The 17,305-nt window shown below is 45.4% G+C and overlaps 1 protein-coding gene across 1 annotated transcript in view; it reads right to left on the reverse strand.

Annotated features, from left to right (window-relative positions):
• The window catches only part of LOC134983410 (paternally-expressed gene 3 protein-like), a 143,797-nt gene extending 134,939 nt beyond the window's left edge, over window positions 1-8,858 (reverse strand). The window contains 4 exon segments of the mRNA XM_063949100.1: window positions 664-1,061; window positions 5,550-5,625; window positions 6,891-7,647; window positions 7,649-8,858. Of these exon segments, the coding sequence (XP_063805170.1) occupies window positions 664-1,061; window positions 5,550-5,625; window positions 6,891-7,647; window positions 7,649-8,820 (2,403 nt within the window). The 5' untranslated portion in view covers window positions 8,821-8,858.
• Between the last annotated feature and the right edge of the window lie 8,447 nt (window positions 8,859-17,305).

Below are 17,305 nucleotides of genomic sequence, written 5' to 3' on the forward strand. Positions count from 1 at the left end.
ACCGCACCCTCAGGCTGATGGCTTCTGTTCTGGCTTGGAAGCTGGCCATCTGGTGGCCCATTGCTTCTTACCCCTAGCAGATTTATTGTATTGGGGTTGCTTAGATTCATCATTTCCCTTTGCTTTACCTTGCCATCGAAATGGCCAAAATTTTGAACCCCCAGGCTTAGGGTTATAACTGGCCGTAAACCTGACCTTCTTGGATTCGGCTTCCGATTCCAGAATATCTGTCAATTCCTTTCCATATAGAATATTACCAACAAAAGGCAAAGCTTCCAGAACTTTCTTGGATTCTGCATCTGCTTTCCAAGTACGTAGCCAAATTGCTCTGCGAGCGGCTACCATTAAGGCTGATGCTTTAGAAGCAATCGTACCCATATCAATTGCTACTTCTTCCAATTATAGTGCAGCTTGTTTTATATGGCCTAGATGAGACTCCTGTTCCCTGGTAGGTGCCGAAAGGCCACTTTCTAGTTACTCCGCCCATTCTACCATCGCTTTTGCCATCCAGGCTGAAGCCATAGCTGGCCTTACAACAGCCCCTGATAGACAAAAGATGTTTTTCAAGAAACCATCCACTCTTCTATCTGTGACATTATTTAGTGAGGTAGACGGCAAAGGTCAAATAGATTTTCGCACAAGTCGCACGACATGTGTATCTACTTTAGGAGGAACTTCTCTATTTGAACAGTCCGCAGTCGGAAAAGGATAGTAAGAATCCCATCTTTTCAGAATTCTATACTTCTTATTGGGTGTAGCCCAAGGCTCTTCCATAATTTCCGTCAGTTCCTTTGACCATGGAAACTCAATCTTAACTGTTTTTGGACGTTTAAACACAGGTGCTTTAGATTTTGATATTGCCTTAGCTGATTCTTCCAGAGACAGAACAGCCTTCATGGCATCAATAAGCTCAGCTATATCCTCTGAGCTGAAACCCTCCGACTGTTCGTCATATGGAGTATTTGAATACACTGGATCCTCATCTGTTGTATCATCTTGTGTAGTCTGTAACATAGATGTATCTACTCTGGTTTTAACAGCCTTCTGACTTGTTGCAGCTGCTGGAAATAAACCACAAGAAGGGAGCTGCATGTATGGGTTAATAGTGTAACCTATTCCCGGGGGTGGAACTGCAGGTGCTAATCTGTCAGCTATACTAGACAAGGTTTGTGCGAACACACCCCACGGTGGATCTACTGGTTGCTGAACCGGAACCTGTCTTTTACTTTCTGATACGCAAAACAGTTTGCACATAACCCCTCATAAGTTAGATACTTGGTTAACATCACCACTTTACAAGATAAACATGTTAAATGTGTAGGAGTCCCTGATAAAGTATCCTCGTCACTTTTGCCGCTCACAGACATGGTAAATAATCTGTTTTATACAATATACTGCACTCTCTGTGACTGAAATCACTTTATATAAATATAGAAGTGATATCAATCTGACCCCAACCCAAGCACCAGCATTGAGGTTCAGAAAATATGACATATAAAAGTCAGCAATCACACTAGCAGTCAGTCACATGTTATATATTAGACATTGTCATATAAGTATATAATCAACCACAAATACTTTCCCAGTATGTAGGAGTACAACTACCGTAATCTCTTTGTAAACCGTTATTTCAAAAAGTTTTTCAGACATATTATGCAGAAAACAACAGTACTGTACAGGCCACATATGCACTATGTACCAAAATTAACTATTCTTACTAACACAGTAGATAGAATATTAGTGCTGTATAACCCTTACTCAGTAGAGTGGGATACAGGGAGATTCACCCCACTTCCAGGATCGATCAATACGCTTAACAGACGCTGAGTGGATCCAGACGCTACTGGTGTACACTGCCGCTCTGGTAACTGATAAAGGACACAGACGTTCATTGAACCACTAGTGTATGCAGACGCTCCTGTTTGCGACCCAGTCTCGGCAGTAACACTAGTGTACACAACCGCAGCGGCCTAAGCTGCGACCGAGTTTCCTCGTCGTAGCGTCTGAGCCGGAAGTGAGGTCATCAGTTCATGGACGGGAGATGCCCAGAAACTGGTCATGAACTGGGGGAGGGGCGACTAGGAGAGCTTCTGACAACCCTAGGGATCATGGCCTCATCCTAGTCCTGACGCCTATGATCCCTAAAGCCTAGCGTTGGAGCACCCATGGTGGTGGTGCATCAACCACTGTGTGTAGCCTCCTTCAATACAGTGCAGCTGTGTCCGAATTCCTCTAGTAAGTGGAACCGACGCCTTACCTTCTCCCCATGCTCCGGCCACAGCCTGGTAACGTCTGCTGGACCTGCTAGAACATTCGGCACAGATGCCCGCCGAGACAGCACTGTACCCATAGGTAAGCGTTGTTGCGACTCGGTGGAGAGTTGTTGGACCGACTCTTTCCAGCATGCGTTTAAGATGCTGTTAAGATCACTCAAAACATAGTAAGACTATAAAAATAAAATAATAAAGCTTAGGGCTGCCTTAACAGCAGCCCTGTGACCATGGTCCAGGCTCCTGCCGCACCAAAAAAAACCTGATTTGACTGGGTCGGTGGGCGGGATTATATGGACGAGCCCGATGCATCCTGGGAGGCCAGAAAGCTCGTGACTATTTGGTGCCAATCCGCTGTTGCTCTGGCATATCCCAATGTTATCCTGTGGATAACCTGTGGACCCAGCCCGAGAAAGGACTTATCCCAACAAGTCCAAATTAGAACTATAGAAACGGGAATGTGAATAGGATGGCGCTACTGTGCCTATACAAATGGAAGTGTGGTAAATGATACGGAAAATTATATTTAATACTTATCCTAAGTTAATTAGGACAACTGGAATTCCTTGATCCAATAGACATCCTCTTTTTGTGCTATCACAGTGGACCCACAGGTACATAGAAGGCATAATGGTAAGAAAATTATGTGTAAAAACTTCCAATGAAAAATGTGGATGTATCTACAGTGGGGCAAAAAAGTATTTGGACAGCCACCGATTGTGCAAGTTTACCCACTTAAAAAGATGAGAGAGGTCTGTAATTTCCATCATAGGTACACTTCAACTGTGAGAGACAGAATCTGGAAAAAAAAAAAACCCCAGAAAATCACATTGTACGATTTTTAAACAATTACTTGCATATTCTTGTGGAAAATAAATATTTGGACACCTACGAAGCAGCAAGATTTCTGGCTCTCACAGACCTGTTACTATTCTTTAAGAAGCTCTTCTATCCTCCACTCGTTACCTGTATTAATGGCACCTGTTTGAACTGGTTATCTGTATAAAAGACACTTGTCCACACCCTCAGTCAGACTGCTACCTCTCCATCATGGCTAAGACCAGAGAGCTGTCTAAGGACACCAGGGACAAAATTGTAGAGCTGCACAAGGCTGGGGTGAGCTACTCGACAATAGGCAAGCAGCTTGGTGAGAAGAGATCAACTGCTGGCACAATTATTAAAAAATGGAAGAAATACAAGATCACTGACAATCTCCCTCAACCTGGGGCTCCATGCAAGATCTCACCTCGTGGGGTATCAGTGATCTTGAGAGTGGTGAGGAATCAGCCAAGAACTACATGGGGGGACCTGGTCAATGACCCCAAGAGAGCTGGTATCACAGTCACAAAGGTTACCATTAGTAACGCACTACGTCGTCATGGATTGAAATCCTGCAGTGCCCAAAAGGTCCCCCTGCTTAAGCCAGCACATGTCCAGGCCCATCTAAAGTTGCCAGTGACCATCTGGATGATCCAGAGGAGGATTGGGAGAATGTAATATGGTCAGATGAGAGCAAAATCAAACTTTTTGGTATAAACTCCACTCGCCGTGTTTGGAGGGAGAAGAATGATGAATGGCATCCCAAGAACACCATACCCACTGTGAAGCATGGGGGTGGAAATATCATGCTTTGGGGCTGCTTTTCTGCAAATGGGACAGGACGACTGATCCGTATTAAGGAGAAGATGAATGGGGCCATGTATTATGAGATTTTGGGCAAAAATCTCCTTCCCTCAGTAAGAGCATTGAAGATGGAACGTGGTTGGGTCTTCCAGCATGACAATGATTCCAAACACACCGCCTGGGCAACTAAGGAGTGACTCTGTAAGAAGCATTTCAAGGTCCTGGAGTGGCCTAGCCAGTCTCCAGACCTCAACCCAGTAGAAAATCTGTGGAGGGAGTTGAAAGTCCGTGTTGCCCGGCGACAGCCTCAAAACATGACAGATCTAGAGAAGATCTGCACGGAAGAGTAGGCCAAAATACCTGCTACAATGTGTGAAAACCTGGTCAAATACTACAGGAAACGTTTGACCTCTGTAATTGCCAACCAAGGTTATATTACAAAGTATTGAGTTGTCCAAATATTTATTTTCCGCAAGAATATACAAATAAATTGTTTAACAATCATACAATGTGATTTCCAGATTCTGTCTCTCACAGTTGAAGTCTATGATGGAAATTACAGACCTCTCTCATCTTTTTAAGTGGGTCAACCTGCACAATCGGTGGCTGTCCAAATACTTTTTTGCCCCACTGTATGTTCAAGATTATTCCATACATGAGATTATAATGCGGTACTCCTTATGAAAGTTAATGATCTTTTTTTTTAGATTAGAGGTGGCGTACCTCACTTACACAATATAATGTGCTATAACCCCTATAATGGTTTCTTTATATCTTAACCCCACAAATAAGATATGCAGGTGATCTTAGGAACAGCATACCTCACTTACATAGTGAGGAACAGTATAACACACATCAAGGTATCGTTATCATAAGGTACGTCTCAAGCGTACCATTACTCACAATGAATACAGCATAACTCCATATATAAAGGTCTCTGCGTCAAATAGACTTGTACAGTGATGCAATAAAGGTACAATTTATTTAACAAATGGTTTAAAATGGTTGAAAAAATAAACATACAAGCCTTAGGGGGAGGGGGTTGTGCGAGATCCCAGCAAGGAAGAATATATGATTTTGTTGAGCTGAGGTCCGGTAACGAAGCTCCAAATGCCAAATATAGAGAAATAAAATAGGTCTTACCTTACATGGGAGACACACATCCACCTCACCTGTGCAAAGACCTCCTTTGGGCAACGCGTTTCGAGTCTGGAGTGACCCTTGAGTCACCCCAGACTCGAAACGCATACAGAGTCCCCCTCCCCCCCATAATGTCATGCCACTATGTGGCAGGAACGGGCTGGTTAGGTAACAGCCTGGCTGCTGCATTCTGTACAAGCTACAACCGGTGCAATTCTTTTGCTTGGAGACCCAGGTAGAGGACATTGCAGTAGTCTATGTGAGATGATACAAGTACATATATGACTGTAGGTAGATCTTCTGAGGGAATTAAGTGCTGGAGTCTGGCTATGTTTCTCAGATGAGGATCTGATTGTGGCTGATACCTGATGTCTAAGTGTCACTCCACCATCCATGACACCAAGATTCCGCACATGATCAGCATTTTGTAACTTTGAACCCCCAAGCGTACGTCTGGCTGGTAACAAAGCTGAGCTGTAGCCCTGCCCTTTGTTGGTGAGCTTCTACCATATAGACCTGTTTCACCAGGACTGAGTCCCAGCCAACTGGCATCACCCACAACTGGAGCAAAAAGCATAGTAGATAGAAGAACCTTGAACAACAATGCATGGCAATAAGTATACTCCAGAAGATTAAAATGGTTTCCCACCTGAGTGATGTCTATTGTGCTGATTTATTTCTCAGAGTATGGAAATGGCCTCTTCACCTGTGTGACTTTGCTGATGTATAACAAGTTGTGATTTCTGTGTAAAACATTTTACACACTCAGAACAAGAAAATGGCCTCTCACCTGTGTGACCTCTCATGTTTAATAAGATCTGATTTGTGTGCAAAACATTTCCCAAACTCAGAACAAGAAAATGGTCTCTCACCTGTGTGACTTATCTGATGTGTAAAAAGATCTAATTTCCGTGTAAAACATTTCCCACACTCTGAGCAAGAAAATGGCTTCTCACCTGTGTGACTTTATTATTATTATCATTTATTTATATGGCGCCACAAGGGTTCCGCAGCACCTAATTACAGAGTACATAAACAAATAATCAAACAGGAAAACAGCAACTTACAGTTGACGACAGTATAGGACAAGTACAGGGAAAATAAACATAGTTACATCAGCAGACTGCTGGATTTGGTGCAGTTGAAGATTCTTAAAGTAAGAAATAAGCTCATGAGGGAAGAGGGCCCTGCTCGTGAGAGCTTACATTCTAAAGGGGAGGGGTAGACAGATGAGTGACACAGCTGGGGTACATAGAGAGCGTGGAACAGAGGGTTAGGATGAGATTTGGCTGGGTTTGGTGAAGTGGGTCTTGAGAGCCCATTTAAAGTTTTGTAGAGAGGTGGAGAGTCTGAGGGGGAGAGGTAGGGAATTCCAGAGAAATGGTGCAGCACGTGAAAAATCTTGGAGGTAGGAGTGGGAGGAAGTATTCCGTAGGCAGGAGAGTCAGCGTGCATTAGAAGAGCAAAAAGGACGGGTGGAAGTGTAAAGGCAGATAAGGTCAGAGATGTAGATAAACTTTTGATCAGGGTTATTTGGGTAGTTTCTGTTGTCATTATGATTTAAAAAGAGTAAACACAGTTGTTTGACAATAAATGGCTTCACCCAACCACATGAGTGAAAGAAAAGTTTGTGAGTTATTCATATTCTCTGACAAAAGGCCAGAAAATCACAAATTCTGCTAGGGTATGTAAACTTATGAGCACAACTGTATAACAAGATCTAATTTCCATGTAAAACATTTCCCACACTCTGAGCAAGAAAATGGCCTCTCACCTGTGTGACTTCTCTCATGTTTAATAAGATCTGATTTGTGTGCAAAACATTTCCCACACTCAGAACATGGAAATGTCTTCTCACCTGTGACTTTGCTGATGTGTAACAAGTTGTGATTTACAGGTAAAACATTTCCCACACTCATAGCAAGAAAATGGCTTCTCACCTGTGTGACTTCTCTTATGTTTAATGAGATCTGATTTCTGTGCAAAACATTTCCCACACTCAGAACATGGAAATGGATTCTCACCTGTGTGACTTCTTTGATGTATAACTAGATGTGATTTCTGGATAAAACATTTCCCACACTCAGAGCAAGAAAATGGCTTCTCACCTGTGTGACTTCTGTTATGTCTAACAAGATGTGATTTGTGTGCAAAACATTTCCCACACTCAGAACATGAAAATGGCTTCTCACCTGTGTGACTTCTCTGATGTATAACAAGATCTGATTTGCGTGCAAAACATTTCCCACACTCAGAACATGGAAATGGCTCCTCACCTGTGTGAATTCTCTGATGTATAATAAGATCTGATTTGTGTGCAAAACATTTCCCACACTCAGAACATGGAAATGGCTTTTCACCTGTGTGATATCTTTGATGTTTAATAAGATCTGATTTGTGTGCAAAACATTTCCCACACTCAGAGCATGGAAATGGCTTCTCACCTGTGTGAATTCTCTGATGTGCAACAAGATCTGATTTGTATGCAAAACATTTCCCACACTCAGAACATAGAAATGGCCTCTCACCTGTGTGACTTCTCTCATGTTTAATAAGATCTGATTTGTGTGCAAAACATTTCCCACACTCAGAACATGGAAATGTCTTCTCACCTGTGACTTCGCTGATGTGTAACAAGTTGTGATTTACAGGTAAAACATTTCCCACACTCATAGCAAGAACATGGCTTCTCACCTGTGTGACTTCTCTTATGTTTAATGAGATCTGATTTCTGTGCAAAACATTTCCCACACTCAGAACATGGAAATGGATTCTCACCTGTGTGACTTCTTTGATGTATAACTAGATGTGATTTCTGGATAAAACATTTCCCACACTCAGAGCAAGAAAATGGCTTCTCACCTGTGTGACTTCTGTTATGTCTAACAAGATGTGATTTGTGTGCAAAACATTTCCCACACTCAGAACATGAAAATGGCTTCTCACCTGTGTGACTTCTCTGATGTATAACAAGATCTGATTTGCGTGCAAAACATTTCCCACACTCAGAACATGGAAATGGATTCTGACCTGTGTGACTTCTTTGATGTATAACTAGATGTGATTTCTGGATAAAACATTTCCCACACTCAGAGCAAGAAAATGGCTTCTCACCTGTGTGACTTCTGTTATGTCTAACAAGATGTGATTTGTGTGCAAAACATTTCCCACACTCAGAACATGAAAATGGCTTCTCACCTGTGTGACTTCTCTGATGTATAACAAGATCTGATTTGCGTGCAAAACATTTCCCACACTCAGAACATGGAAATGGCTCCTCACCTGTGTGAATTCTCTGATGTATAACAAGATCTGATTTGTGTGCAAAACATTTCCCACACTCAGAACATGGAAATGGCTTTTCACCTGTGTGATATCTTTGATGTTTAATAAGATCTGATTTGTGTGCAAAACATTTCCCACACTCAGAACATGGAAATGGCTTCTCACCTGTGTGAATTCTCTGATGTGCAACAAGATCTGATTTGTATGCAAAACATTTCCCACACTCAGAACATAGAAATGGCCTCTCACTTGCGTTACCTGTCTGTGGGTTAATAGGCTTTGTGTTCTGTGTAAAACATCTGGCACCTATAGAACAGGGAAACTCTATATCTACTGTCAGAGGTGTAACAGATACACCAATATCAGAGTGATCAGGAGAACATTTTCCAGGATCAAAGGGATCAGCTGATAGAGCTGGATGTATAATTGGGGTAATGGGGTTATCTCCTGGAGAATCCTGTCTGCTGTCATTATCTTTTATGTTACAATCCGGGGATAACATTAGATGTCCTTCTGAGATATTCCTGCTTGTGTGTCCATCTGCTGGAAATAAAATATATTATGTAAATATGACTTTTCTGTAACAATATTAATCTTGTAAACAATAGGAGAAGACGACTCTCTGGGACACTTAATTGTAAATGTGTGTGTATAATAAAACATAACTTTTAATGAAGGCTTTATAATATTGTGTCTCAGACTATCATTGTGTCCACCCTCCTGAGAACACTCACAATAACAAATGTAATATTATAATAAGACTTAGATATATCTCTCTCTTGTACTGGTAACTAACCATGAAGTATAAATGGAGATGTAGTCACTCGCCAAGTCCTATGTCAGGACCAATGTAAAACAATGGATGGGGAACATATCGTATGAATTGGAGATTCTAGATGAACAATAACCTCAGTCATATGAGCTGATGGATCAGAGAAATGTCTCCTAACGTTACTCCTGGAAGCATTGGTAAGGTAGCATTCCTTTATGTGTGTGCTCATACTCTGGTAAGCCTGTACATGTGATACTCACCCGTATATAAGGTATATTGCTACAGCAGAGTAGGTGTGGAACAAGGCACTTTACATGCAATACACCATATGATACCCTGTAATCATCATCATCTGCTAGTTTATAATCTACTTTCTCTTACGTCCTAGAGGATGCTGGGGATCCATTTAGTACCATGGGGTATAGACGGGTCCTTTGGGACCAACTGGCACTTTAAGAGTTTAATAGTGTCGGCTGGCTCCTCCCTCTATGCCCCTCCTACCAGACTCAGTTTAGAAAATGTGCCCAGAGCAGCCGGTCACAGCTAGGGGAGCTCTTAGTTCTTAGTTTTTTTTATTTTCTAGAGTTAGTTAGGTTACAGGAAGGCTGCTGGCAAAAGACTCCCTGCTTCGTGGGACTTGCGGAGATGATGCTCCTCCTACGCAAACAGGGAGTGAACATAATTCTATATCTGGATGATCTGCTGATAGAGGCATCTTTCAAGAAGAAGCTGTTGCAGAGTATTGCGCTCTCCACTCAACTACTCTGGGATCATGGGTGGATCCTGAACCTTCCAAAGTCACATTTGGAACCGACAAGGAGACTGCCCTTCCTGGGGATGATACTCGACACGGAAGTGCAGAGGGTGTTTCTACCGGTGGAGAAAGCGTTGGAGATCCAATCAATTGTCCGGGATGTCTTGAAACCTCCCCAGGTATTGGTTCATCAGTGCATTCGCCTTCTGTGGAAGTTGGTAGCCTCCTACAAGGCTCTACAATATGGAAGATTCCATGCACAGTTCTTCCAGCTGGATCTCCTGGACAAGTGGTCGGGATTGCATCTTCACATGCACCAATGGATATGCCTGTCGCCGAAAGCCAGAATTTCAGTACGCTGGTGGCTGCAAACTTCTCACCTGCTCGAAAGCCGCAGGTTCGGGATTCAGAATTGAATTCTTCTAACCATGGATGTAAGCCTCAGAGGTTGGGGAGTAACGTCTAAGCATTACCATCGGATTTGGAAAAAGTATGTGTCTTGGTGTGAATCCAAGAAGTTTCCTACGGTGGAGTTTCAACTGGGACATTTTCTCCTCTTCTGCAAGCAGGTGTGGATGTTGGCCTACGCTTGGGCTCCATCAAGATCCAGATTTCGGCATTGTCTATTTCCTTCCAGAAACAATTGGCTGCTATCCCTGAGGTTCAGACTTTCTTGAAGGAGTTCTGCACATCCAACCACGCTTTGTGCCTCCTATGGCACCTTGGGATCTTAATGTGGTGCTGCAGTTCCTGCAATCGGATTGGTTCGAACATTTACAGGAGGTGGACGTACAGTTTCTTACTTGGAAGGCGGTCACGTTGTTGGCCTTGGCTTCTGCCAGACGTTTGTCAGAATTGGGGGAACTGTCGCACAAGAGCCGCTACTTGATTTTCCACGAGGATAGAGCTGAGCTCAGAACGTGTCAGCAATTTCTCCCTAAGGTTGTGTCAGCTTTGCATATCAACCAACCTATTGTGGTGCCAGTGGCTACTGACACCTCAATTACCTCAAAGTCCTTGGATGTCGTGCTGGCTTTGAAAATCTATGTGAAGAGAACTCGTCACAGGAAGTCGGACGCACTATTTGTACTTTATGATACCAACAAGATTGGGTGTCCTGCTTCTAAGCAGACAATTTCACGCTGGATCAGGTTTACTATCCAGCATGCTTATTCCACGGCAGGATTGCCAATTCCAATATCTGTTCAGGCCCACTCTACCTGTAAAGTGGGTTCTTCCTCGGCAGCTGCCCGGGGTGTCTCGGCTATTCAGCTTTGCCGAGCAGCTACTTGGTCAGGGTCGAACATGTTTGCTAAGTTTTACAAGTTCTATACTTTGGCCTAAGAGGACCTTAAGTTTGGTCAGTCAGTTCTGCAATTACCTCAGCACTCTCCCTCCTGTACTGGGAGCTTTGGTACATTCCTATGGTACTAAATGGACCCCAGCATCCTCTAGTACGTAAGAGAAAATAGGATTTTAATTACTTACCGGTAAATCCTTTTCTCATAGTCCGTAGAGGATGCTGGGCGCCCGCCCTGTGCTTCGTATTACTGCATTGTTAATTGGTTCAGTATTGTTGGTTGAGCCGTTGCTGAATTGTTCCAAGTTGGTTAGTTTGGCTTTTCTTTTTGTTATGTGTGAGCTGGTGTGAATCTCACCACTATCTGTGTATTTCCTTCTCTCAAAGTATGTCTGTTTCCACGGGCACAGTTTCTAGACTGAGTCTGGTAGGAGAGGCATAGAGGGAAACCAGCCCACACTATTAAACTCTTAAAGTGCAAGTGGCTCCCAAAGGATCCGTCTATACCCCATGGTACTAAAAGGACCCCAGCATCCTCTACAGACTACGAGAAAAGGATTTGCTGGTAGGTAATTAAAATCCTATTTTTACAACCCCATTATCAGTGTCTTACCTCTATACTGTCAATAGTAAAAAGGATAATATGTGTACGGTAAGTATGATATAGAGAATTACATATCAGGATCTATACAGCTGCCGCCATACTTCTGCTTCTCATACGTATGCTACTGGCAGCAGTGAACATCTGAGTGAGAGTGCAGGGAAGACAGCAGAGTCTGATGAGAAAGAGACTAGATCTGCCTTTGCAGGGATGTACCACACCTGTCACCTCTGTTAGTATATAAAATAATAAATAAGAGGGGCGTGGTCCATCCAGACGGGATTTCTGGAGATCTCCTCACTAATTGGCTTCTTATCTACCCTACCTGATAGCTCTCAGCCACTGCTGGGACCAAGAACCAATCTATTAAGTTCCCCACTCCTACTGCCCTAAAGCCACTCCCTCCGGGCACCATTCACTGCCGCAGCCTGGTGACGCCTATGAAGCCACGGGCTGTATTCTGGGGCTATGTGCGCCCAGTCTTTCCTGCACGCTCCAGACACCTGACTTGAAGGCGCTTTTGGCTCAGGCGGGAGTACTTGCTCTCCAAAAACACGGGTGCGCAGCTCCCGCTACTGCTGGGGACAGAACGGGCTGTACACAGTCACCGGAGCCCGGCGGTGATATTGGAAAGTGAGATGGCTGCCATTTTGGATCCTGGTTCCCGGCCATCGCATGCTTTGCCTTCTGCCTTCAATAAGGTTTAATATAAATAAGTGTCCTGACGGCTGGACATTACACTAAATTGCAGCATTTGCCTGGAGAACTACCTTCTATTTATATGGTACCACTATAATCTACTTCCTCTCAGTCTACATGCAGAGCCCAGTATCAAGTATCGTCTGAGTACAGCTCATTATACTCTGATTACAACCTCACAGTGTATTATTTTGTGGATTTATCCACTGAATATATTTTGCCATTTGTGTCTCACTGTGCTGAGCACTTCACGTCTGTGATCACGCTGACCTCTAGTGGAGTTTCTCAGTCATTACTGTTATTTGATTTGCATTACATCATGTTTACTTGAAGTTTTGGCTCGGATATCCCCTCAGGGCCGGTTCGAATGCCCTCGGCACCCCGGGCAGGGAATGGGGGGCGTGGCTTACTACAGGGGGCGTGGTCAGTCACGCCCCCTGTACAGCAGAAGCGCCGCTTAAATGCCGAGCGGTGCGCAATGACGTCATCGCGCACCGCACAGCAAAAGGTCCTCTCCGCGAAGGGAAACTAGACACGTAGTGTCTAGTTCCCTTCGCGGAGAGGACCTTTGCTGTGCGGTGCGCGATGACGTCATCGCGCACCGCTCAGTAATGGTCCTCTTTGCGAAGGGAAACTAGACGCTACGCGTCTAGTTCCCTTCACGGGACCAGAGCCGCAGGAGCCGGGGGGACACAGCGGGCAGCGGAGGGCACAGCAGTGGCGGATCTTGCCATGGTGCGGCGCCCTCCGGATGGCGCCAGCGCCCTCCGGAAGGCGGCGCCCCGGGCAAAAGTACTGCTTGCCCGTGGCAAGATCCGCTACTGATCCCCGTCACTCCGACAAAGAATGTAATTTTGAACGGAGTCATCTTGATGTAACCTCCTGACAGCGTACTACTGCTCCTTTTATTTATAGATCATTTGTATTTTCCTATCTCTGAGAGGTCAGTCTCTTTGTAGTCAGCTTACCATGCCTCCAAAAAAGATTAAAAGGTAACAAATCGACCCCACCTCCCCATCTCTTTGGTACCTCGAATTCAGGTGGTCCTTATGAGACCACTACAACAACATCTGCTTCTACTTGTCAGATGCACAGCCCAGCTGTAATGGCTGAAGACGTCTTAAGACACTCTAGATGGTCCTGTTACTCTACGCTCTATACATTCTATGTTATCTACATTTAAGGACTGAAATAATCTCAGAATTTAACTCTAATATTTAAGCTTTGAGGTCCAGTATCAGTGAGATTGGCACTCGTACAGACTAAGATGAAAGAGATTGTTGCGTCTCACAAAGATCTGATTTCAGTGCATGACACCCTTCATAAAGCTCAGCATTTGTAACAGAATCCGGTTTGCCCACAGAATAGTGGGCAAACCGGATTCTGTTACAAATGCTGAGCTTTATGATTACGCCACGGTTCTCTTTTCAGAAACTTTCACCAAAGGCTTCTGTTGCTGACCTTCTTATTGATAGGATCCATAGACTCCCAAAACAGGCCCCTATCCAAGCACCGAGGGACTGCTCAGGGTCCACTTTTTTCATATTAAAGAACGCATTCTACAGGCTGCTTCGCCTTCCTCATCCACAGCTGAGTGCCTGTATAATTTGCAGATATTTCCAGATATTTCTCCTGTGACGCTGGCGAAAAGGCGTCTATTCCACCCAAGGAACTGTACAATACAAATGCAAAACGGCGCCTTCGCAGTGATACCTTCAACCAAGGATGGCCCTGCTATTCTGAAAAAATAGGATTTTAATACCTACGGGTAAATCCTTTTCTCGTAGTCCGTAGGGGATAGTGGGATGGTCTTAGCACTATGGAGTATAGATGGGGTCCATTGGAGCCTGGCACTTTAAAACTTCTTCAGAGTGTGCTGGCTCCTCCCCTCTATGCCTCTCCTGTAGACTCAGTCTATGAAAACGGTGCCTGAGGAGACGGACATACTTTGAAAGGAGGAAAAGAGACAAGAAAGTGGTGAGAGGGTTGTAGATGAAAGCTATATACATAAAATGCAGTCTTGTGGCCTGGCAGCCATTCGGGTCGGACGTGTCATTCTGAGGCTCCTGCTACTTAGTGGATTCACTCTCTCCTGGTCCCCCAAGTCACGCTCCAACCCCCCTTGTTCGAACCCCCCTCCTCTCACTGACTAAGGGATGGTGTCCGTGGAGCCGGGAGAGGCTCTAGGCCTCTCTGCGGGTTGCGGCCTGCTCCCCTTGTACGGGCTGGGACCTAGAGTTTCCGGATCCGCTCGGCGGACATGCCGCAGGATTCAGCCGGCCCTCCCGATCCCTCCTGTGACCCGGCGACGTCCAGCCCGACTCCCACTGTGCCTCCCGTGGACGGAGCCCTCTTCTCACCCTGAGATCCCGCTGATCGCCCGTGCTCCCAGCCTGAGCGCACTTCCGCCATCTTGTGACTGGCGGCTCCCTCCTCTCTGAAGACTCCCGTCGCTGCTCCCCAGGCCGCGCAGACACAGAGCGGCGGCTCCAGGCGACGGAGGACCCGGCACTCCACCTGTCTTCTGCTGCCTGTCGAGGGGTTCAACTGTGGACCAGAGGACCCGCTGGCGGGAAATAAGACCCGCAGGCGTGTAGTGGTGGCTGTCAGACGCCCCAGGTGCTCCATTTGCACTGATCCCCGTTTCATGGTGCACGCTGCTGTGGTTCTCCCGGGCGCCGGCGAGTGACCGCGTCACGCAGTATTTTCACACCCCTACCAGCAGCCCTCTCCATCAAGGGGCATCAATAGGAGATTGCCTATGCCTGCTCTCCACTAACTCATGGCCCTCACTTGACACTTGCTGCCCAGTCCTGACATCCATCATTCCAGTCCATACTCCTGCCCCCCTCATACCTCACTACTTCCCCTAACCGACGCTGCTTATAAGGAGCGGACCTGCAGAATCGGAGAGCACCATAGTCCCTGTGGATTGTGACCCACCCACCCCCTGGAAGCAGACACCTTAACTTCATCTACCTGGGGGCTCACAGTCTACCTCAGGCAATATTGGCAACCACCGCTTTCTGCGGACCCCCCGCAGTGGTGACTGCAGGCGTGCGGCAGCCCTCCCCGTTCTACTATATACTGCCGTGGTGTGAGACTGCACCCCCCAATTGTTGGTAGCCATCTCGCCCATGTTGGTTGCTGCCTTTACCCATCTGCGATCTGTATTGGCCAACTGCTCATTGCCCGTCAAGGCTCCCTTAGTTCACGACCCTGTCTTGACTGCCCTACGGGGAGTGGTTCCCCACGAGGGGATGCTGGAGTGCCTCGTAACTCCCCACAATGCATAACTGCCTCCATGCCCCATTGATTGCACCATAACTCAGCCCTCCAGTGGTTCTCTCTATGGCTGTCTGGTTACTTCACTATAGTCTCCCTCTCCAAAGCTCTATTTATTCACCCTTCTACGCTTCAGCCTATTTGCCAAGGTGCAATCATGTCTAAAGTCCACCGCGACTACGAGAAAACGTGTAGGAACGGATATCTCTCAACACTTCACTAAAAACTATAAGAGCGACAAACATTTCTTGCCTTCAGGCCCCCCTTCTCCTAGTCTATCCTCATCGGATAGAAATGATCCATCCCCTTCACCTGCTCTATCAACCAAAGAGGATATCCTTGCCCTGAAATCGCTTATAGTGGACTTCAAAGAATCACTTGAGTCCAAATTAGATAGAGCGGTCACTTCAATCAGATCGGATATCTCCTCTTTATCCCCTGGGACCTCCAAATTAGAAACCAGACAGGACATTGTCCAAAAGGATCACATTGAAACGGTCAGGGATGTCGACCACCTCATCCAGGAAATATCGGAGCTGCATACAAAAAACGAGGACCTGGAAAATTGTGAAAGGAGAAATAATCTCCGTATCCGCAACGTTCCAGAGTCTATTCTCCCAGTGGCTCTCGAGTCATATCTACAAAGGTTGTTCTCCACACTTGTGCCAAGTATAGGCCCTCGGGAGTTACCCTTGGAAAGGATTCACAGGGCTCTCCGGCCTAGACCTCGTGAAGGCGACCCCCCTAGGGATGTTATCCTGCGCTTCTCAGCTTCAAGGATAAGGAACTGGTTCTTCTCCTGATGCGGGGCAAACCGCATATCATGTTCGAGGACTCCAAGTTGCCGTTCTTTCAAGATTTGGCCCCCTCAACAATCCTTAAATGGAGAGAACTTAAGTACTTAACCTTCACGCTCCGCACACGTGGAATCCGATACCGCTGGGGTTTTCCCTTTAAGCTGCTGGTCGACTACAACGGCAAAACAATCGTCATCAAGGATCAGAGAGAAGGAGGGGACTTTCTGTCACACTTGGAGGACTCCAACCCCCCACCTGGGCCGATCTCTAGTTCTCGGTCTGATTGAATACTTCCACACCTGTGATCCTGCGACCACTTATCTCGTTATGTTGTTCCAGTTACTGCCCCGATTGTTTTTTCTGTTTTACACTATCATACTGGTTATTACTGAATGCCTACTGTTAATTATCTGCCCCTTATCTCCCTCATAACACTTCACTATTTTCGTTACTCATATACCCGAGGCTAAGTTTATCTTACTGTCCCTATTCCCTCGGTTCTTAATGTTGCCCAATTGTTATTGATGTATAACCTATAACCATGTTTATATGCCAGGATGTATGGTTAGGATTCTTCAGTAACTTTGTTGCTTAGTTTGTTGTAATATGGTCAATGCTACAACTACTTCTAGGTTCTGCACTTTTTCTCTTTTACTCTAACACATGTTTTTCACACTCAGGCTCTTCACCCTCATAGCCATAACTGTTTATTCCTCATAGACCACCACTGGAGGGACTTGTTCCCCCACTATTTCTGCCTACCACACAAGTTCATCCTG

This window comes from Pseudophryne corroboree (assembly GCF_028390025.1).
Source record: "Pseudophryne corroboree isolate aPseCor3 chromosome 3 unlocalized genomic scaffold, aPseCor3.hap2 SUPER_3_unloc_14, whole genome shotgun sequence".
NCBI classification, from domain to species: domain Eukaryota; kingdom Metazoa; phylum Chordata; class Amphibia; order Anura; family Myobatrachidae; genus Pseudophryne; species Pseudophryne corroboree.